At 35.3% G+C, this 24799-nt stretch overlaps 1 protein-coding gene and 1 long non-coding RNA gene across 6 annotated transcripts; one reads left to right on the top strand and one right to left on the bottom strand.

The window, feature by feature from the left end:
* Nucleotides 1-864: 864 nt before the first annotated feature.
* LOC123555574 (uncharacterized) lies at nt 865-21341 on the bottom strand. Of its 4 annotated transcripts, none has more exons than XM_053525055.1 (11): nt 21153-21341; nt 14709-14922; nt 9833-9965; nt 9345-9443; nt 7550-7720; nt 6939-7105; nt 6549-6792; nt 5994-6087; nt 2469-2629; nt 2114-2198; nt 865-1538 (listed from the first exon to the last, which is right to left on the bottom strand). In XM_053525055.1, exons 1-11 carry the CDS (start codon nt 21164-21166, stop codon nt 1148-1150), a joined length of 1773 nt encoding a protein of 590 aa, XP_053381030.1. In that variant the 5' UTR covers nt 21167-21341; the 3' UTR covers nt 865-1147. The 4 variants fall into 4 exon arrangements, with proteins under 4 accessions (XP_053381030.1, XP_053381031.1, XP_053381032.1 ...); XM_053525056.1 differs by having other exon boundaries at nt 21149-21340; XM_053525057.1 differs by lacking the exon at nt 21153-21341 and adding an exon at nt 18404-18557.
* Nucleotides 10191-13219, top strand: LOC128549038 (uncharacterized). 2 transcript variants are annotated; one of them, XR_008367439.1, is made up of 5 exons: nt 10191-10300; nt 10601-10852; nt 11151-11718; nt 12195-12408; nt 12628-13218. It is a non-coding gene; the product is annotated as an uncharacterized LOC128549038 (long non-coding RNA). The 2 variants fall into 2 exon arrangements; XR_008367440.1 differs by lacking the exon at nt 10191-10300 and adding an exon at nt 10439-10479 and having other exon boundaries at nt 12628-13219.
* Nucleotides 21342-24799: the final 3458 nt, after the last annotated feature.

Here is a 24799-nt window from a genome sequence, read left to right as displayed (position 1 = left end):
AATAATGGTAATCTTAAAAAAACGAGCAACATGGGTAGAGCAATATAATTGTTTGATTACGTAATCGACTAAAATTCAACGCTACATTGGTTACAATATAATATGGCCACTGAATAAGGAATCAGGTTGCCGATTAAACTACATATCCTGCACAATAATGCAGTGGACCGCCGCGAAACCCCGCCCCACCAGGTCGATTAAAACGCACAGTATCAATATAGATTATATTATATTATCATGTTATGAACGGAATATTAAGTGCACAGAACAGATTTTGTAACCGGCCGCCTCACATTTAAGATTAAATTTCAAGTATGTTCAAAATATCAAAGAAAACTTAGTTAGTTTTGTAACATGTTTTATAGTGAAATCATGAAAAGCTCAATATAGGATATTAACAAAAATAGAAACGTTTGGGAATGACCCAGCCCCAGAACAAGATAAACTGGGAAGACAGATGTGGGCGGTCGTGGGAGTTGATAACTATATGATTCTGGGTAGTTTTCCTTAGTTATGTTATGTGGCACCATTCTGCATAATATAAGATAAATGAAGAGAACAGTTAACTGTCATATAAATTAATTAGCTGAAAAACATTTACCTCTTTTTCGATTCAATATTTTATCAAAGCTTTTTTCCAGTCTGCTATACTGTTAAAGCGTAAATTTTCGCGAGGTTTAAATTTCGCTATATTAGCGAGGCCTACATATCGCGAAAATTAATCCTCGTGTAAATATTAACCATTATTCAAGTTCAAGTAGGATACCACTTTTTACAATTTCGTGAAATTAAACCTCGTGAACATCCTCAAATTTTCAAATTTGCGAAATTTTAAACCAGCAAATATATTTGCTTTTACAGTAGTTGTGTATGGATGCGTTTATTATGTATGTATGTTAAGTACATAACAAGGTGGCATACAGATTCTACAACCTTTCGTCTTAAAAATACATTAGCATTTCATGCATGTTATGAAAACATTGTGTATCCAGTCATTTCAATTTAAACAAAACAATACATTCAGCGTAAAGCAAAATTGGTTTTAATCTTTTGAATATGATTGGCTAATGATTCCGTTATATTTCATGATTGCTTTGTCAGAAAGTTTGATGCGTTTTAAAAAACAAACTTTATTGGAAACTGGGAGTCAAAAGAAAAAAATCAATATGACACCCATGAGTATGTAGGAATCAAATACAAATATTGTAGCAGAATTAACCTCGCACATATTTTCTGCACAACAGTTTTCTCTCGCTAAAGCCTTATCAGCACTACACTTCTCAGCAGCCTCCTCAATCTGTTCTTTCATTATTTCTCTGTCGCATGAGTCAAATGCTGCATAGAAGCTACTCATGTACTTAAATGTAGCCTCTTCCGGATCTCCCGTCAACACATCTCGCCTCGTGTATATATCTACATCCCCCTTGAAGCATGGCATTTTCTTAACATCACGAACATACATCAAGCATTCAGCTTTACAGAGACCAGGCATGCACTTTTTGGTAACAGTGGATATTATCTGCATCGTCTCTGGATTGCTGAAATAGAAAATTGTTGTTAAATCATGTTAATGATTTCGAAATTTATTCTTTATTACGCTCAGCGAAAATGTCATCTGATCTTAAACTAAGTTATTTTAATACCATTCTCCAGGATGCCTAACCAGGCTCACCTAAAACCTTTCTGATTTACTTTTTGGGGGAATTAAAAGTGAAAAATTGTATAGAATTGTGAGTTTGATTAAATATACGTGAAAAAAACATACAGTATGTAAATACGCAGGCAATCTGTGCCAGTCGTAAAATGAGAAATGGTATTTGTAGTATTCTAAAAAAATATCAGCTTAAAACAATATTCTAACACGACCCGATTTGTTTTCCTATTAATCAAAGAACACTGAAGATGACGTTGTTATGCAACAAAGTCACTGTCTAGAATATATTTTTTCTGAATTAATTTATAAAGTTTTGAATCTATAAGTGCTGTCTTCTGTTAAACATGTACAGTGTGATAATACCGGCGTACATCTGAAGGCATTCCGCTTTATGACTGTAAAACTAGACTATTTTACTACCGCCATTTGAAATAGGCAATTGCAAGAAAAGAAACTCACTCCAGTCGCAAGGAACTCAGATCACAGCCTTGAATTGTTCCGTCCTCAAAGTCGCAGACACTGATATTTTTCCATGAAGAACAGCCTAGTCAGGTTTTGACACAAAAGGAGTGTTCAGTCAAAAATAAAAAGGTGTTGTCGCAGTGAGCTTGTTACAGTTTACAACCTTATTCAAAAATCTATTATTGTGTGTTATGAAAAAAATGCTTCGACATTTCTATTGGCAAATAACTTATATTAAAGTTAAAAAAGTACGTATTTGAATTGTTTTCAATTATAAACTTTACGACTTCTTCAATCAAATCATTATAAAAACAATGATGTTTCTAGGAAACAGTTTACAAAATTAACTTACTTGTTCTGACATTTTCGGCAGGGAAATAACTTAGAAATGAATAACACATTTCATCATTAGTTTCATCACCGTAATACGTTGTTGCTTCCCTTGACGTTGACTTAAAGACACACGTCGTCCTGAGTTCATCGCCAGGATATACATCTACCCCTTTTTCAAATCTTGAAGAAACAAAGTAAGATTATGTTTACATTGGATTATGTATATAGTTCTTTTCCTAGTAATTTAAATTAAATTATATTGTATATAACTTCAATGCAAGTTATCTTTATAAAACATGTATAAACACAACATGCTGTTTTAAAAATATGCATAACCATTATTTTTAAACGGACACTTGTATTGCCGAATAAGCAGTCATGGACTCAGCAAAAAAAACATTGTTTTAACCAACAGGTTAATCTAAATGACGTGGCAATAGTTATAAAAATTATACATATTAATGTTAATATATACTGCCAAGAGTGCGTTCTGAAAGGCGAGACATTTCTAATAAATGAAGTATGAAGAACGACAAAAATTAATTTCATCTAAACAGCAAATATTTCAGTATATGAATGTGTAATTTGAAAAGAAAGACATTATACTGAATACAATATGTATTATTAATAACTAGTACAAACAAGAGCTGTCTATTGACAGCGTGCCCGACTATTCGAAGAACTGATGGAAGTATGGGGTCAAAATATTACCAGAGATTTTCAGACAAAAGAAGAAAAATAGATAAGACAAACAATGTACCTGTATTTGGGGATATGGATATGTCTTGCACTTATAATATGGCAATGTGTGACCATGATGGTAAGCAAATGTTCAAAGTTTCAAAGCCATATATCAAACAGTTTAGACAAAATATGGAATTGTATGCGGAACTTAACTAGTTTCTATGTCCTAAAGTACATGTCTAAGTTATGTAGTCTTTCCTACATATGTAAACTATGATGGTAAACAAGTGGTCAAAGTTTCAAAGCCATATGATAAACATGTTATGCAAAATATAGACTGGTATAAAATATTTAACTGATTTTCATGTCCGAAAAAGGCCACAATTAAGCCGAAATATATGACAGAGTTATGTACTCTTGCCTACAGATGGAGATCATGATGATAAACAAGTGTTCAAAGTTTCAAAGCCACATGTAAAATAGTTTTGACAAAACGCTGACTTGTACGAAAACGGTCCAATTACCAAGTCCAAAAAGGGCCATAATTAAGCCAGAATAGTTGAGTTATGTACTCTTGTCTATAGATGGAAATCATGATAAGCAAGTGTTCAAAGTTTCAAAGCCACATGTCAAATAGTTTTGACAAAACAAGGACTTGTACGAAAACTGATCCAATTTCAAAGTCCAAAACGGGCCATAATTCATCCAAAATAGTTGACAGAGTTATGTACTCTTGCCAAAAGATGGAAATCATGATGATAAACGTGAGTTCAAAGTTTCAAAGCAACATGTCAAATAGTTTTGACAAAACATGGACTTGTACGAAAATTGTACCAATTTCTAAGTCCAAAAAGGGCCATAATTCGGCAAAAATACTTGACAGAGTTATGTACTTTTGCCTGCAGATAGAGACTGTTATAATAAATAAGTGATAAAGGTTTCAAAACCAAATGTCAAACAGTTTACAAAAAGATGAACTGGTATGAAAAGCTTAACCAAGATTTGTAAGTTAAAAGGGGCCAAAATACTCTTGCCTAAAACTGGACATGGTGATGGTACATCAGAGTTGAAAGTTTCAAAGCTTTATCTCAAATGATTTTGTCAAAATGTGGACTGGTACGAAAAACTAAACCAAGGTGTGACGCCGACGCATACGCAGACGCCGGCGCAGTGGTGAGTAGGATAGCTCTACTTATTCTTCGAATAGTCCGACTAAAAAGAAAAAAACGACAATATGCACTTACTGTATATATCTTTTGGTCAAAACTCGTAACTTTTAGCCCGAGATTCGAACGACCGAATGCAAGTTATTTTATCTATGGACTTGCAAGGCTTTCAATAAATGTTTCCAAACAGAGAGGTTGAATAAATTTTCACTGATAAATTTTCAGGATTCACTCAAGCCCAGCAAAATATGTGATTATAATAGCCAGTCGTAATGCATTGTAACTATTGACTGGCAATTTACATATCTATACGACCATTTACATTTAATTTCATTTAGAATAAATTAACAAGAGGGTCATGATGACCCTGGATCGCTCACCTGAGTAATATGAGCTACATGTTTCAAATGTCAAACTGATGATAAAATATTAAGAAAGTCAGTAGGTCACATTCATGGTCAATGAAATTCAGTTTTACGATTTGTGTGCAAAACTGTGTATGTCATCAAAATTTCAAGGCTGTATCTTAAAAAACAAGAAAGTAGGTCAGTAGGTCAAGGTCACAGTCAAGTGACATCATATTACTTGAGGTCATCAGGTAATTATAATTAAACAGTCTTGGAAATAGGATCAGATTATTGTTTAAGTAATTTTCCTATATAACTCACATAATAACTAAGTGACCCCAGGGCGGGGCCTCTGTTAACCTCAGGGGCATAATTTGAATAATTTTGGTAGAGGACTACTAGACAAATAGCTAGGTCGATTTCAACAAAATTTATTCAAATAACTTTGGACCCCCAGGGCAGGGCCTCTTTTCACCAAGGGGTACAATTTGAACAAGTTTGGTTGAGGACCATAAGACAATGCTACAAACCAAATATCAAAGGTCTAAGTGTTGTGGTTTCAGACAGGAAGATTTTTAAACTTTTTTTCCTATATAAGTCTTTGTAAAATTTGGGACCCCCGGGGCTGGGCCATATTTGATCCTAGGGGGATAATTTGAGCAATCTTGGCAGAGGACCACTAGATGATGCTACATACCAAATATCAAAGCCCTAGATTATGTGGTTTTGTACAAGAAGATTTTCAAAGTTTTCCCTATATAAGTCTATATAAGCCATGTGACCCCCTAGGCGGGGCCATATTTGACCCTAGGGGATAATTTGAACAATCTTGGTAGAGGAGCACTAGATGATGCTACATACCAAATATCAAAGCCCTAAGCCATGTGGTTTTGTACAAGAAGATTTTCAAAGTTTTCCCTATATAAGTCTATATAAACCATGTGACCCCCGGGGCGGGGCCATATTTGACCCTAGGGGGATAATTTGAATAATTTTGGTAGAGGGCCGCTAGATGATGCTACACAACAGATATCAAAGCCCTAGGCCCTGTGGTTTTGGACAAGAAGATTTTTAAAGTTTTTCCTTTCTGCATGGAATTCAATTATTTGAACAATTTTGAAAGGGGGCCACCCAAGGATCATTCCTGTGAAGTTTGGTGTAATTCTGCACAGTGGCTTTCAAGAAGAAGATTTTTTTAGAAAATGTTGACGCACAACGCACAACGCACGACGGACATCAAGCGGTCACAATAGCTCACCTTGTCACTTCGTGACAGGTGAGCTAAAAAGGTTAAAAGCCGAATCATCTGCTTCCCCCCCAAAAAAACTAAATATGAAATTTTCATACTCGTGCAGGACTGGATAATCGTAACTGTACTGTGTGTCGTTGCCCAGGTCAGTTACCACACCGTCCCGTCTTAGTTCTGTCATTTGTGCTCGACCTTTAAACAAAATGATTGTTTTAAATGTTTATATGCTGCTAAGCCTGATAACAATAAATATACGCATTATTAGTACAATTGTTGCTGTTTTATCCGCCTATTTGAGCAGAAGAAACTTTCATAAAATGTGTTACCAAAGTCATTATGCATTTACTTAAGTAAATCGTAAAGTTCTGCGATCGCTTGTGTTTTCTTGGGTTTTTTTTAAGGGTAGGGGGTTGTTTATTTTTTTTTTTTTTCGGATGGGGGGGTGGGGGTTGTAACATATTTAGAAGCTAATAATCACTGAACAATTTGCATGTAAATGATACAGTGTTCAAATGAAGAGCCAAATCATTTGCAAATATTAGATGTGTTCTATACTTAACGATATTGAAACAGCTGCTATTTACGGTTTTTACAGAAATGATTTAAGTATCAAAATAAAATAAATTAAGGGTAGTACTAAGGAATAAGCGTACCCAAATAATGCATATGGTTGTAAACAGACGTAACAGTTATACTGTCAGCGAAAATGGTCGGGGTACATTCCGATGGGCACATGCCTATAGTTGTGTACTTTTCTTGTCTGGGTGGGATCTCCAAGAATGTTTGTCCAATCGTCAAAATACCAGAGTTGTACGGGCGTAGTTTTGGAGTAATGTAGAATGTAAATCCCGAAGAGTCACTCTCATCTGCTCTTTTCTCAGGATTATTCCAGTGAAACTGAAAACAGAGATTGCGCAAATTATAAAATTTTGATTCATGTAACAGAACCTTTGTAGATTTTTCAACTGAATTTTACGTATATATTTGGATGTATTTGGGACAGGTGAGACATATTACGACTAATTACTAAAACATTAATATACCTGTATTGCAGCCTTCTTGAATCCTTTCAACCCTCCGATGAGAACTCCGCTGTCTTTATGGAGACACTGTCCAACCATCCCAAGCGACCATATCGCTACTATATCCGAGCAGCCACGACCAGGCGACATTCCACAAGCGTATGGAGTGTTATCAATTAGTGTATCGTCTACATTAATGTAAAGAAACACAACAAATGTTCAGCAGTGAAACATGCTAAAAATCTTCAACTTGAAATAATTTCTAGACCACATAAATTAGTAGGACGGCAAAAATACTAGACGAGATACTAAATATTTGGTTTGTGCTAAATTATTAGTATCATCAGTTATTTGATGAAAATAAACATCCCTTACTTATATTCGTAAATTTCAGATGAAAGAAGTGAATGAAGTTTTGCATGCAAAACAGATTCACATATGAAGTGTATGCTGTAAGGAAGCAGATGGTGTTGATATCAATTTTGTAAGAGACTATACATACAAGTGCTTTCAGAAATCATAAGAGTGAAGAACTAACAAAGTCACTTAGTTCCAACAATTGTCCTACAAAAACTGCCAAAATAACTGCTTTATAAATTGTAATTTGATATAAGATACTCCAATACATTCACCTTTGCATTTGAATACAACCATATGGTGCATCACGTAGTCGTTGTCAATGATTGGTTCATATGCTACCACGTGACTTTCATTACTCGGTACTTCAAACGTATAACACATGTAAGTTGTTTCTTTGGCTGGAACAGCAGTTTCGGGTAATCGAACCGTGAAGTTGAACGTGCCTTAAACAAACGAAATAAATAATAAACCAAGATTTTTGTGTAATAGTCAATTTGAGTAAACAAAAAGCTAGAGTGTAAGCGAGTCATTCTGCACTTATTGGGCTTTGAACATAACAATGTTTATAAATTGTCTTGGCCATGCCTTTCATCAAATGCTTTACAGAATGTGTAATACTAGAACACTTATTTGAATAATATCTTTTTCTAATGAAGTTCTCAACAGAGATGGCTTGGCAATCGTTAAGGATATCACAGGAAAAAGTTAAAGCAGGGACAAAATATTATTTTGATGATCTAATGTATTCACGATATATGTAACAGGGGTCAACATCAAACTTGGAAGTTGATTCTAAACCATTAGCCTGTTGGCGGCAAGTGATTCTGCCTTTGTGACCAGAGCAGACCAAGATCAGCCTGCACATCCGCTGATCATGATCTGCACAGTTCGCTATTCAGTTAGTAAATTATCAGTGAACACCCATTCGAATGATATGATAAATGGTATTGCCCAAATAGACTGATGGACCAGTCCATTTTGAAAATTTAGCATGTTAATTTAATTTAAATGTTCGAAAACGATTAGTAGTCATTTTACTTAATGCGTTGTAAAATTCTGCTTAATGTTGTGATTTAAAAGGCAGTGCATTTTTCAATATGTTTTCACAATATTGACGTAAAAAGCTGTAGTTCAAAATATCAAAATTATATGTACACAGACAGCTTAGTAAAGAAATTTGACATAACATAAATTTGTTGTAAATAAACAGCTTTAGTAATGTAGTTTGAAACGTCAGAAGCATGTAGTACACAAACAGGTTTAGTAAAATATTTGAGCCGCGCCATGAGAAGACCAACATAGTGGGTTTGCGACCAGCATGGATCCAGTCCAGCCTGCGCATCCGCGCAATCTGGTCAGGATCCATGCTGTTCGCTTTCAAAGCCTAATGTAATTAGATTATAGGCTGATAACTACCAAATAGAATGTAAGCCTCCGCTGGTCTAGTCGCAAGTAGTCCATATATAAATAGTACTAATCTTTTTTCCTTTCCTAGTGCATTTTCTCGACAGCAACGTGCTTACTTTTACCCTACCGTGTTTCAGTACGTATCACTTTGCATTCTATTGAAATCGGCATGTTCCTATCGCATTCTGGGTAAAAATGGCGGCGTAAGAATTTAATGTCTCGAAAAGAGAAACTGAAAGAAGCGAAAAGTAGTAAATTCAGCGGGTTGTATTTACCGAACTGTAGTTTTTTTATATAAAAGTTAACATCCCCTTTTCTTTTTGTTTTTGTAAAGTAGCGATCTAGTTCTTTATGGGAATATAAGTCTCTGAAAATCTGATATGCTAGAAAATGTCGAAAAGCCGTTATAAAGTAAATGAATTTTATATGAAATAAAGAAGAGCTGGATTTAGTGGTGTTCAGCCTAGAGAAACCGTTAGCGAACAGCATGGATCCTGACCAGTCTGAGCGGATGCGCAGGCTGATCTGGATCCATGCTGGTCGCAAAGCCACTATGTTGGTTTTCCCATGGCACGGCTCATTTCAAAATGCCATAATTAAGTTTACACAAACAGCCTTAGTAAAATACTTCAAAATGTCATACATTTTGATCAAACATACCTTCCTCCTTTATTGCCGGGCAATCAAATTCTTTATGTTCGCATTGAACAAAGTCTGTTTTTCCATTACATAATGGGGTATTCATTGGATCACAAATACCTTAATTTTAAAAATAAATGTAGATAAAAGTAATCAAAACATAATACGAAACGTAAAAATAAACCAAAATGATGGTTCAATAAATTTAGGGAACGTAGGTCAATATGTCAAATTACGTATTTAGTAAAGTAGTTTAAAATGTCATAACTATGTAGTACAGAATCAGTTTTTGTACAGCAAATTTTTGGAAATTATAAAGCATATAGCATGCAAAGAGTGGCATAATATATACCGTTTTACAATGTTGGTTCAAATATGAAATAAAATTTGCATACAGTGTTGATATAAATATGACGTCAAATTTGCAAGAAATGTACTCTTTTAAAATTGATCTGTGTAATGTATGTCTGTTTTAAAGATTTGAATAACCATGAACGTTTCATTTTTACCAGGGTGTGTTAGTCTAGTTTTTCTAGTTGGTTGCTTCCCTTTTGTCCAGACGCATTCCGGATCACCAAGTTCTTCGCCATTTGTTTTGCCATCTCCATCCGAATCTTTCTGACACAAGACAGAGTCCCACCGCTAAAATACCAAAAGTTTGAGGGAATATTATGAGAATCAATCATTCTAATCATTTAAGTGTATTTTTACATAAGAAGTGAGAGAGATATTATGCTTATCAATCATTCAATATGTATCTATATGTAAGAAATAAGGGAAATATTATTTCTCAATAATTCAGTATGTTACATACTGAATGATTGAGAAATAATATTTCCCTTATTTCTTACATTCTTATTGCTTCACAAGCCGCTGCCCACATCAAGTACCTTGATAAGTTTAAGAAGATCGTCGAGCAACTCTTCAGATTCTACAACTACAGTGCTGTACGAACAGCATCCTTGAGGGAAATTCAGGTATTCAATATATATGAAACTTAAGTGTTTATTTAAATTTGATAAATTGACAGATGCTGAAAGTGACTTTCAACAAACTATTTAAAGAAGAAAAATAGGATGTGCCCTTGACTTTCAAAGTAAAACAACACATCAGTTGTTTGAACAGGATACACTCATTACTTTATAAGGATGAGTTTGTCAGTAGATTGAATTTTTTTTTTCATTTAAAGATTAGCAAAATCAGTTACTGGTACTTGTAAACATGAAATACTAAATATTTGTAAGGCCCGCACAACATAAGAAAATTATTCTTTTCAGACTGTCCTGAATGAGCCAGCTGTGAAGATCACTGAGGCCAAAGATGTTAGGTGGTTGTCTCATGATAAGGCCGTGCGAGCACTGAGGCGTTGTCTTCCAGCAGTAATTACCAGCCTTGAATTTGAAGCCGCAAAAGGTGATGCTCAGGCCCAGGGATTGTCTTGCTTTGTACAACACTACGAGTTTGTTGCTGCTCTGCTCATGATGTCAGATGTTCTGCCAGTACTCTCAGCTTTGTCACGTGCCTTTCAGGTATGTTAACATATTTTTATGTACGACAGGTCTATTGAATACTCTTTATTGGTTTGCAGGTCTATAGTGAAAACGTTTACATGAAAATATTTAGACAGATAAGTTGTGTGTCAAGATACTGTTCATTTACTTAAAAAAATCTGTTGTTTCGTGATAAGCTGCTACACCTTAATATGTTACAGTATTCATTTTCAAGTTTTGACTTGAGTCCAAAGAAATATGGTGTTGAACTTAAGATTTGTTATACAGCACCAAATGTGGATTTGAAATAGCTATGCATCCTTACAATTTTTTACAGACCTGAGATGGTACATACAGTCTGGTTGGTAGCCTAGTGTTGGGAACCATTTCCACTGTGAAGACTCTGAAGGAAAACCCGGGGGAGCACTTTCGCAGCCTGTCCACTGTGATGTCAGACCTTGTTGATCAGCCATTTAAGTTCCATCCCCCTACAGACAGAGAGACTGAGCACTTCATGAAGAATGTAAGTTGATAGTAATGAAATATATTGTGCTTTTTTCAGGGTGTTGAGAGACCTATGCTGGACTTTTGTTGGGGCGTAAAATCTGCCCTTTTAAGGCAACATTGCAGCATTTTTAAAGCAAACAGTTTTAGGTAAATGTTAAATGAATTTGTTATACAGTGGCTGTTGTACTGAAGAGGTTCACTGATGGGATAAAAAAAGTGTAATTTAATATTGCTTTACTCTGTTTTAAGTGTACAACCCTTTCTTTGACTCTATTGTACAAAATCTTGAGAAGAGGTTTCCAAATATCGCGGAGTTAGAGGCATTCTCTGTATTCAGTCCACAGCTATGGCCAGAAGACAGTGAAGAGTTTGCCGAGTATGAGAAAGATGAGATTCAGGTAATGTTCATTTCACATTAACAAGTCTCTCAGTGTTGTATCATAGCAGGAAGTAAGATATGCACTTCCAAGAAATAAAAAAGGCACTTCCAGTCCATTTCAATGTCACTGTAAAGAGTGTTGTATAATAAACTGAATTTGTAGATACTAATGTGACAAGCCACAAAGCAGGTTTTTAAGAAGCACCAAAAAAACAACTGTATTCTTTTGTATTTCCATGATGGTAATTATGCACGATTTGCATGATTAATATTAGATATACAAGAATTAAGTAAGAGCTTAAAATGTTCACCTTAAAACTTTTTGTATAGTGGTACATTATAAGAATGATTTTCATGAAGTTTTTGTGGACAAAAAAGTAGGTCACTAGGTCGTGGTGGGTCTTTAAGATACTAAAGAGAAAATAATTTATAAAACTAATGCACAGAATGTAGTTCTGCAGAATGTAGTTATAATTTAAATGACTTTTTTTACAGATGCTGTCTGTCCGATTCCAGTCATCATTAAATTGCCAAGCTGATGTACAGTCCGAATTCCAGTTGTTGAAGAACACTGTCCGCAATGACCAGAAACTTGTGCAAGAACCAGCCAGCAAGATCATGGAGACAGTAGCAGGGCCTCTTTCAGAAACACTTCCCAACCTGGCCAAACTGGCATCTGTTGGTCTCATTATCCCAACCTCTACTGCTGGTAAGAACACATGACATTGACTACATTTCTAATCACATTTTAGGTAGTAGTTGACAGATATTACATACAACTTCAAATAAGAGTCAACAGCTTTGAAATATAGGTTAAAATGAAATCATCATAACTTTTTTTGTCTAATTTATACACCAACGTGAGATTCCTTCATTAATAGCTTAATACATATTTGACATATGTAACACAGATTGCATCTTATTTCAGATTGTGAAAGTGGCTTCTCAGCACTGAAGAGAATCAAAACTGACATAAGGAATCGTATGAAGGACTGTACACTGAACTCTCTTCTGCAGATAGCAGTCGAAGGCCCAGAGATCATCAATTTTCCAAACACCACTGCAGTGGACAAATGGGCTGGTAGAAAAAACAGAAGACTAAAACTTTAAACAACAAATTTGTGCAGTGATAAGATTGTATTGTTTATGTACAATGAATATTGAGCAGTGAACATTTTCAGAAGCTTAAAACGGATAGGTTAACATTGTCATTACTAAGCAGATAAACTCCAAAGGAATAGAAGACTGAAGCTTTAAACAGCAAATATGTGCAATGTTAAAATTGTGTTGTTTCATGTAATATAAATAGTAAGCATTGTCAGAAACTTAAGTTTACATTGTCTTCAGCAATTAACTACAGAGGAACACTTTCTCTATTGTTCTTGTTGTGTATGAAAATGATGCTTACTAAACATTGAAAAAATCTCTGTGTTTTTCACTCTCAAATGCACCAGAATGCACCAAAAATTAGTTGTAATAACACAAAATTTCTGGGGGGTAGTCCCCCATACCCCCCACAGCAGAAGGGGATACCCCTCCCGCACCCACCCCATTGTCATCTGCGATCTTTCCAAATTATAGCCTTCTGAAATATGCCTTCAGAAAATCCTGGCTAGAACCCTGATGTATATTTATGTAAAGAGTGAGGGAAATATCATGATTATTAATCATTCAATGTTTATATTTACATGTGAGAAATGAGGGAAATATTATCTTTACCAATAAAGCATTCAATTTGTAAGAAGTAATGGAAATATTACGTTTATTAATCATTCAGGGTGTATATGTATGTAAGGTGTGATGGAAAAATCATGTACATGTATTGAATCATTCGATGTGTATATGTATGTAAGGTGTGATGGAAAAATCATGTAAATGTATTGAATCATTCGATGTGTATATGTATGTAAGGTGTGATGGAAAAATCATGTACATGTATTGAATCATTCGATGTGTATATGTATGTAAGGTGTGATGGAAAAATCATGTACATGCATTGAATCATTCGATGTGTATGTTTATGTAAAGAGTGAGGGAAATATTGCACTTCTCAACCATTCAATGTGAATGTTATGTAAGGAGATATGGAAATACTATGTTTACCAATTGTCCATTAATTAATATTATGTAAGAGTTGAGGGAAATGTTATGTTTATCAATCATTCAATGCGTTTATTTGTGTAAGAAGTGAAGAAAATATTATGTTTATCATTCATTCAATATGTGTAATTACTGTAAAAGCAGGAATTTTCACAAGGGTTTGATTCTAACTACTTTCGAGAGATCCCTTACCTCTTGAACATCAATCCTTTCGTAGCTTTTTACCATTCGTATAATGTATGTCAAGAAAATGTCGTCATTACACAAAACTTCCTTAACATATCAAATTTACAAAAAAAAATCGAACATGTTCCGTGCTTTCCGTAACAACTACAGAGGATGAACAGAACGAACCACATATAAAAAATGTAAACGTTTAAGCTAAAAATGATATTACTGTGTGTTTAATTAAAGAAAGATTGACATCTATGACCCTGGATAGAGACTGCATGTAGGAATAAGGTCAGTAATTCGATCGAAAATGTTCTTCCGTGGTGTAAAAGAAGTCCATAATAAATAGATCCTAATTTTCCCATTTTTTGCGCATAGCAATCAACCTAAACTAGTGTTGTCGATCAGACCTTTAACAACCAACTTACCTGTGTAGGTAACGATTTACGATGTGGAACTTTTGCGGACACTCGACAGTAATTGATAAGCATAGATAACCACGGTAACTGTTTTGCAATCCCACGAATATAAAACCTCGCGAACAATCTCAATATCTAAATTCGCTTATTTTGACCCAGCGAAAATAGGTGCTTTTACAGTAAGTAAGAAAATAGACAAGGTCACACCTATCAATGTTCCTGTCAAACAATGAACGAATGGCACTGATCATGAGTAGAGGAGGTAATGATAAGGTTAATATCAGTATTTTGTTATTCAAAAAACGTTAAAAAAACTTACAAAATTATTTGCCTTGAAGTCCAGACCAAAAGGATTTCTTGGACCACCACCCATCTCGTTGAAATGACCAACGCCTCTCCAAAGAAAATTTTCTTTGCATGGATGGGGTACCATTTCGCCGTTTGGAATTTCCCGCTGATATATTTCATACCCGAGGGCGTTAGAGATGATACCAACCAACAAGACTACTGTTGAAGTGATCAGAATCATTTTACTGAAAATAGAATAAACACAATGAATAAAATGCAACATTCAACTCATTTTTGAAAAAGTTGCAGCAGACGTTATGAATTAATAGAATTGCAGCTTTTTGTAATGGTTAAATCAATCGTTAGTGCAATCGAGGAATGATATAACATATAGAATTGTTCGAAAACGGTTTTTGTTGCAAAATTATTATGTTTTTACAAAATTAAACATTAAGTAAAAGATTGAATCGTGTTACGAGTTCATTTTTATAGACACTTTTACTGATTCTATAACTCAACATCAGGTTTTTCTAATCTAGGATGTATTCTATAAGTAACACCCAAACTTCTAGAAACATTTAATTTCCTATTATTGACATTTGATTTTAAACTTCTTGTAAGAAGCAAAATTTTACAAGACTGACAAAGAGAAAAAGAAATGCTTATATTTAAAATAGTATTCAAGCTTTCACATTGAACTATTTGTCTGTTATTACAGTGTATGAGTACTATTCCTGCTAGTTACTCTATTTTCTCGACAATAAAGTAAAAATACCCAGCACATGCTATACCAAGTCAAATATTGATTTACTCGACCCTTACGTAGAAATACCCAACACATGCTATTCCAAGTCACTGTATTGATTTACTCGGCGCTAAAGTAAAAATACCCTACACATGCTTTACCAAGTCAACGTATTGATTTACTTAGTACTCGGCACTAAACTAGAAATACCCAACACGTGCTATTCCAAGTCAACGTATTGATTTACTCGGCGCTAACGTAAAAATACCAAACACGTGCTATACCAAGCCAACGTATTGATTTACTCGGCGCTAACGTAAAAATACCCAACACGTGCTATTCCAAGTCAACGTATTGATTTACTCGGCACTAACGTAGAAATACCCAACACGTGCTATTCCAAGTCAACGTATTGATTTACTCGGCACTAACGTAGAAATACCCAACACGTGCTATTCCAAGTCAACGTATTGATCTACTCGGCACTAACGTAGAAATACCCAACACGTGCTATTCCAAGTCAACGTATTGATTTACTCGGCGCTAACGTAAAAATACCCAACACGTGCTATTCCAAGTCAACGTATTGATTTACTCGGCACTAACGTAGAAATACCAAACACGTGCTATTCTAAGTCAACGTATTGATTTACTCGGCGCTAACGTAGAAATACCAAACACGTGCTATTCTAAGTCTACGTATTGATTTACTCGGCGCTAACGTATAAATACCAAACACGTGCTTTACCAATCCAACGTATTGATCTACTCGGCACTAACGTAGAAAAACCCAACACGTGCTATTTCAAGTCTACGTATTGATCTACTCTGCGCTAACGTAGAAATACCCAACACGTGCTATTCCAAATCAACGTATTGATCTACTCGGCACTAACGTAGAAATACGCAACACGTGCTATTCCAAGTCAACGTATTGATCTACTCGGCACTAACGTTGAAATACCCAACACGTGTTATTCCAAGCCAACGTATTGATCTACTCGGCACTAACGTAGAAATACCCAACACGTGCTATTCCAAGCCAACGTATTGATCTACTCGGCACTAACGTTGAAATACCCAACACGTGCTATTCCAAGTCAACGTATTGATCTACTCGGCACTAACGTAGAAATACCCAACACGTGCTATTCCAAATCAACGTATTGATTTACTCGGCGCTTACGTAGAAATACCCAACACGTGCTATTCCAAGCCAACGTATTGATCTTCTCGGCACTAACGTTTGATCTTCTCGGCACTAACGTAGAAATACCCAACACGTGCTATTCCAAGCCAACGTATTGATCTTCTCGGCACTAACGTAGAAATACCCAACACGTGCTATTCCAAGTCAACGTATTGATCTACTCGGCGCTAACGTAGAAATACCCAACACGTGCTATTCCAAGCCGACGTATTGATCTTCTCGGCACTAACGTAGAAATACCCAACACGTGCTATTCCAAGCCAACGTATTGATCTTCTCGGCGCTAACGTAGAAATACCCAACACGTGCTATTCCAAGCCAACGTATTGATCTACTCGGCACTAACGTAGAAATACCCAACACGTGCTATTCCAAGTCAACGTATTGATCTTCTCGGCACTAACGTAGAAATACCCAACACGTGCCAATCCAAGTCAACGTAGAAATACCAAACACGTGCTATTCCAAGTCAACGTATTGATCTACTCTGCGCTAACGTAGAAAAACCAAACACATGCTATTCCAAGTAAACGTATTGATCTACTCGGCGCTAACGTAGAAATACCCAACACGTGCTATTCCAAGTCAACGTATTGATCTTCTCGGCACTAACGTAGAAATACCCAACACGTGTTATTCCAAGCCAACGTATTAATCTACTCGGCACTAACGTAGAAATACCCAACACGTGCTATTCCAAGTCAACGTATTGATCTACTCGGCACTAACGTAGAAATACCCAACACGTGCTATTCCAAATCAACGTATTGATCTACTCGGCACTAACGTAGAAATACCCAACATGTGCTATTCCAAGTCAACGTATTGATCTACTCGGCACTAACGTAGAAATACCCAACTCGTGCTATTCCAAATCAAGGTATTGATCTACTCGGCACTAACGTAGAAATACCCAACACGTGCTATTCCAAGTCAACGTATTGATCTACTCGGCGCTAACGTAGAAATACCCAACACGTGCTATTCCAAGTCAGCGTATTGATCTACTCGGCACTAAAGAATACCCAGTCAATGTACCAAATTCAAGTAGAGTATGAACGACATAGCACGCTACTTACTAAATATCCAACATGTTATACATGCCGAGTTCTAGTAGAGCATGAACGGCTTAGCACGCTACTTACTAAATATCCAACATGTTATACATGCCGAGTTCTAGTAGAGTATGAACGACATAGCACGCTACTTACTAAATATCCAACATGTTATACATGCCGAGTTCAAGTAGAGTATGAACGACATAGCACGCTACTTACTAAATATCCAACATGTTATACATGCCGAGTTCTAGTAGAGTATGAACGACATAGCACGCTACTTACTAAATATCCAACATGTTATACATGCCGAGTTCAAGTAGAGTATGAACGACATAGCACGCTACTTACTAAATATCCAACATGTTATACATGCCGAGTTCTAGTAGAGTATGAACGACATAGCACGCTACTTACTAAATATCCAACATGTTATACATGCCGAGTTCAAGTAGAGTATGAACGACTTAGCACGCTACTTACTAAATATCCAACATGTTATACATGCCGAGTTCTAGTAGAGCATGAACGGCTTAGCACTCGGACCAGACGGAGAAACAACCAGCACAGGCAATGTCAATTTAACTTGCAAATTTAAAGCAGAATACCAACGAAGTATTCAATGCACTAGCAAACAATGCGATAAGTACAAGAATGATATTGGGCAAAGCACGACATTTAAGAAAGGCTAAACAGCTGTCAAACTTACTTACCAATTTGGAATACAATCTTGAATAAATCATTAAATTTGCTTTACGCTGCACCATCGCGTTTGTATCATCCAGTTTATTTTGATGCTTTTAAATATTGTCACGATTCGACATTGCATAAAATGAATAAAAATAGCTGCTTTTTGAAATTGTACTCCATGGGAACGAAATTAAAACGTTCAAATAACGAGATATATGCGTCGCTATTTTATTTCTCTTTGTAATTCAACAAAACACATAATTTACGAATGTATACAGACAGGAAAATGAACCAATTAAGAGTAAATGAATACCTTAATCGCCATATTGTCGTTAAATAAATTTAATATACACTTAACCAAACGTCTGTTTGTGGTGTTTGAATAGAAAAGGTAAATTTTGTTTTGTTTTGTTTTTGTTGGGCTTAAAGTCACTACAGACATGGACTTGTACTTGAGTATAACCAGCGACCTTCAGTAAGCCAGCTTGATGGTTTCCTCACATAAAGGATTCTACACCATCAATCGAAAATGAGGGCGAAGTTAAATGAGGACGAAGGTAAATGACTCGAAGTCAGCTACATTTAACAGACCACTCAGTCACGTAAGCTCAACACTAGATACTATTAATCGTTTTTGTTTTAGAAAAGAAAAATCTGTTATATATTCTGACTTCATCAGTCTGAGTGTTTTGAGAAGAAAAAGGCACACAATTACACAAAATCTGGAGTAAAAACAACACCAACTACAAGATGAATTTCTTCTAATATATGGTCAATAACAAACAAGATTTAGATTGGATAAAGTATTTCTTTGCTTTTTGTCATGATTGCCCTGCCTTATAACAAACTTTGCACGTTTGAATGTGCTCCTTTAACGTGCACTTTTACCATTTTAGAAATTAGGTTATGGTCGAAAACTGAATAATATGATATAACAATATAATTATGGTTTTAAAACTGAATGTCAGACTTTTCATAGATGACTGTGCGAAATAGCTAAAATTTTGAAGGGGTGGGACCTTGGGACTTTTTGTTCGGCATATGATTTATTTGAAAGCGATGTCAAAAGATAGTTTTTAATTAAAATGTTTATCTTTGTTTCTGTTGATTTTATCCATTTTAGATGGTTATAAAATGTAAACACGAATTTGGTAGCTTTCTAAAGAAAATGTTCTCAAAACAACATTGTAACTTACGTTAATTTTCTTCATGATTACAAAAAAAAAGAATAGATACTTTTTTTGAAAAGTCAAAATCGAAGCATCTACGTTTAAACTTCGAATGCATCTTTAGACAAATGTTTGAAAACATTAAGGTTTCAAGAAAAAAATCAAATTTATTTAAAACTAAAATCAAAAATATATTAAAAGTGAGGTTATGCTGTCTGACATAATTTCACCTTATTATAGCTTGAAATATATGTCTTATGAAAATCTTCCAAACCATTTATCAATTTGTAAACTTTTGGCAAGTATCAATGTTTTATTCAATTGTCCTTTTTGAGAAAGAAGTACATGTTTTGATAGTTAATATTACAATGCTCCGCCAAAAACTTTTTAAGAAACAGCTCACACCATGATAATTTTGTATTAGATATTTTGAGAAAATATCACTGCAATTCTGCAACCTATTTTTATTTACCAAATTCGAATTAAGATTAGACCACTAGCTGACTGGGCGAACGGATGGATGACTTTTTGTACGTTTATACATTGTGTCTCACGTAAAGTATATATTACTCGAAATAGGTTGTGAATATCAACGCAGTTCCATTGTACCTAAACCTGATTGTAGTGTATGAATGTATAAAAGTACATACAAACATACATACATAAAGTAACATATAATGAACAAAGACAAAAAGAGAATAAAGTGAACAATAGAGAAAATGACCCCGCAAAGTTAATGGCCACACTGGATGGTTAATGGCCACACTGGATGGTTAAACCCGCAAGATGATTCGACAAACCAAAGGAACCTGCGAAGTAAACCTCTTACATACGTATGTAAAGAATACAATTATGGTGTACATTTGTATAAAAAAAAAGGTCTCATGAACAAGTCATATTATGATCAAGTTTTCATGCGTAATAAGATATTTCAGTAATATGATACTGTTATTATGTGCTGTAAATAATGGTAATGTATTCCCCGTAAAACAACTGTTCGTCTCGTACTTCTGTTTAACTGCTAAAAGGAAGTGGCCGAGTTGTTAAAATTGCCGACTTCGAACCATTCACCCTTCTATGCTGTGGGTTCGAGACATCGCTTGGTCTGTAGAATTCTTTCATGTGAGAAGGTGTGTGTGGGGGGTGAGGGGGGTGTGCATCCAACTGGTTTACGGAATGTCGTTGATTCTATCTTGTGGCCCGCAAATGATAAAATGAATACTAGGCGTGGCGCCTGATGTCTTCCTCCACTATCAAAAGCATGACCTATAGTTCTGTCTGTGTGCGAGCAATCACACATAATTGTTATATGATTTTTACTTGTTATTAAACCTAATATATCTACGATTCTTTCACCAGTCTAAGATTCTGTCAAAATATTGTTTCTTACAATCTTAACCAAAGAATTTAATTGGGCGACTGCCATTTCAAAAAAAATAATCTTTGAAAAGATGTTTTGAAGGTGATTCTCCGTCTAAAATTGATATTTTTTAATAAATGGATTTAGGGAAAAATCGTGTCACACTCGATTACCATTTCTATGTATTTATAATTACCGTAATCATTATACCCACGAAAAGAATAGAAGTAAAAACTTACATACTTTTTAAAGTCCATTAAACTTCAGCCAAGACGAACACACGATTGTTTTTGATACGGATGGTAGATATGCTAAATAGGTTCAACTTTAAAATGTATGTTATATCAGGAAGTTTAAAAGAATTACTGGTCCGAAACTATGTTTAATCGAACTGCAAATACTTGGATTATTTCCAGTTTCTTGTATTTTATATGCACGTAAATAATTAATCAATAATTCATTCAGAGAATGAACCAACACATTTATTTGTTTGCGCCTGATAGATGGTGTTCCGTTCGACCATTGTTGTTCTACCCCTGGTACTAGACTATGAGCCAGAAGGGGTTTTGCTTCCCCCCCCCCCCCAGGGGGAATTTTGTGGACCATTTTTTTTGAAACTCCAATGTGTGGTGAACATTTTGGCATAAAGTTTGCAACTGGCGAGTGGGGCTTTTCTCCGTAACAACACCTTAAAATACGTTACCCTCAAAACCAATAATTTTTTCATCAATTTTTACAGACAAATGGTACCATTATGTTAGTAAATCATTTCAAGTTTGCATATTTTATTACAAGGTGTATACTAGATGCTGCAATTTGATAAAATTTCAATATCTAAAATGTGATGTTAAAGAAGAAAAATATCGAAAAAGATACGTTACCCTAAAAAAAGCAACATTTTTGGCATGAAGTTTTTATTGCAAATTTAGATGACCAGATAATTAGAAATTGAAGTTACTATTAAAAAGTTCAAAGTTCAGCAAAAACAATGATATATAGATTGCTAGTATAAGTTAAGGGAAAGCATACTTTTAGCGATTCTTAAAATGTAACGTCATTCTTCCAAAATATGCTAATTTTCAATCATACCTACTTCAAACATGTTTTTCATAAAAATGTTCTATCAATTTTATATTGACATTCTTTAGTTACATGTTATACAACTATATACTTATTTATCAACAAACCTCTAACTTGTAAGATGTCTTACATTGAATTCTACATTACATTTTACGTTACCAAACATACACATTATATTGTATGTCTTCATTTTCTTTTAAACACACTTTATCAGTTAAAAAAACAAAAACAATATAATTCTGTTCTCAACAGTATAGTTTTGCATTTCAAACTGAAGGTTTAACTTAAAACACGTATAAATATATCAAATTAAGTTACAATTTACGTTACCGAACAAACTAACTATATCTCTTGTGTTCTGTTACCTTAAATATACTGTAGCACTTAGAAAAAGCATATCTACAATTCAATCAAAATATGTTTTAACATAGCTTTGCATTTTAACTTTAAACCCATGTATTTAAAAAACAGTCTACGTTACAATTTACGTTGTACGTTACCTAACATATAAGCTATACATTTTCATGTATTCTGTATTGTGAACATATACTTTATCTTGGAAAAATAGCAAACTTACAATGATTTTTTTTTTTGTTTTAAATATTTTGCTTTCAATTCTAAACACATTGTAGAACCTAATTTACATGGTCCATGATTACACCTTCACGAGAACACTATGCAGCCAAACATTTTTTTAAACAATTGATATATATATTCAGCAATTTAAGCACATTGAAGTGCCATACTTATAATATATACAGACATTGCCCAACACAGTGCTCTATAAAGCTGCTAAATTTAAAACAGGCATATCACGATATTTAGAAATCTTGTGCATGTTTATGCACACACATTTTACTGTATGTTGTAACTGTGATTGTTTTGAATGTACAGTAGATTCATTCATCAACATAGACTTCATCCAGCATGTTGTCAATCTCAACTGTATCCTTAAGTAGATATACCATGTACATGTATCTTCTATGGAGCCGGTATCCAGTAATGATCATGACTGGAATACTGTGACTTTCTTTAATACGGTATGTATATATTGATGGTAGTTCAATAAGACAATTATAGGAACTGCCTTAAAATAGGATATTCTGCAAGTGAAATTAATGTAACTCTAGTAGGTAAAGTAAAGTGCATTTGATTGCCCACTCTGTAGGCAAGTTCTTACAAAACTAACTCTTTTGGTGGCAAATATGGGACTTTAAACTTTTATGGGTGAATTCCGTTACCAACTGACAAGTTTATTCCAGACAGAGGACCTATTTGATTTCCAATCATTTGAACCTCAACTGGTTTCTAGAGAACCTAAGGTCAGAGACAAATAACACTATTGGGGAATATTGTTACTAAAAGTCAAGCCACTTGTGTGAAGTTCGGAGGCCACTTTTTTCCAAAGGTTTGTGTACCTCATACTAGCAACCCTATTCAACATCAACATCAAAAGCCCGCTTGAGTACTGCCCTTCAATCATACTGGGCAGTTGCCTTTTAATAATGTTGGGTACCAACAGTCAATCTATCATTGTTTTTTCTAGGTCACGAGGGCATTTGTCTAGGTCATGAGGACATACAGGCCTGGTGGTTGCCACCACTAGAAACCTTATTGTATTCGGTACCACCTTCTCTAACAGGGTTTCATCTTCCTGCATTTAACCTAAGTGCATGTACATCAAGTCCATCTCCATGACAGCAACTATGGAACAAATATATGTTGAGCAATACTTGTCCTGCGTTGCAAACTGCAGTGTCGTTGTTTGGGGATCAGTGTCCTTCATGTCTATTTTACTAATTCCTTCATTCCGAGGTTGGTAGTTTACACTACCCTTACTGTGCACATTTCGGGGGAAAGGGTTGGGTTATGATAACAAATACTGTATGGACCTTGCTCCTGAAACTATGGCTTTACACAATTATGGAAACATCGACTTGGAGGGGCTGGGTCTGTGGGATGTGTTCATGTCTCCTGTTTTGATGGATAGACCAGTAGGGGCACGTTGTGCCAGAGTCTCACTTATTGGTCTGGTTTTGGCTTGCTTACCCTTACTCAGTAAATGGACGTGTGGATTTGGTTAAGTGGCGGTAAGATCAACTTTTCCCCAGTGTGAGACTGCAGTCTCTAAAACTGATGGTAGATATGGCTGTGCAGCCTTTATTTAACCACAACATCCTTTGTACTTGGGTTGAAACACGAGTCCCTTCCAGATGGGTATTGGTATTTCGGGATCTTTTGAGGGACCTGTCTGGTTTAAGCAATAGAGATTCTTGGGCTGGAGGCCTAGGAAAGGGACTTTGGGTCATGGATCATTTACTTGAGACCCTCGTTTAGATATGTGTCAGCAGAGGCAAAGCCCAGTCCAGCAATAGACGCAGAAACTGTGTTTGAAGTCTTCTCAGCTTCCTGGGTATCCCAGGTTTATCCTTGTGAAAGATGCAGAAGCCATGTCCATCCATCCGCCAAACTTTCAAGAAAACCCAAGTTTCTCAGATTTGTATGTTTTGCTAGGTATCTTGACTGTGTTTTAGAAATATAGGTCAGAATGAGTATCCCATAGTACACATTAGTATGGGTATTCCAGCACGGTAATAATTTGGTACATTTCTCCGTGCAATCTAAGAGTTTATGAACTAATACAGTATGTATATCACCTGGCATACATTATTGTCAGTATTATGGTCCTTGCTCTGGGTATCCCAGGGCCTTGATAAATTGGTATTTTTTCCAGGCATCCCGGAAGTTTATGAACTTGGGTCAGGGTATCCCATGACCTTAAAATTGTTATTATAAGATATGTGTGGAAT

Source organism: Mercenaria mercenaria, chromosome 15 (assembly GCF_021730395.1).
Source record: "Mercenaria mercenaria strain notata chromosome 15, MADL_Memer_1, whole genome shotgun sequence".
In the NCBI taxonomy this organism is placed as follows: domain Eukaryota; kingdom Metazoa; phylum Mollusca; class Bivalvia; order Venerida; family Veneridae; genus Mercenaria; species Mercenaria mercenaria.
The sequence above is the reverse complement of the archived record's forward strand: the minus strand, read 5'-3'. Positions and strand labels throughout refer to the sequence as shown.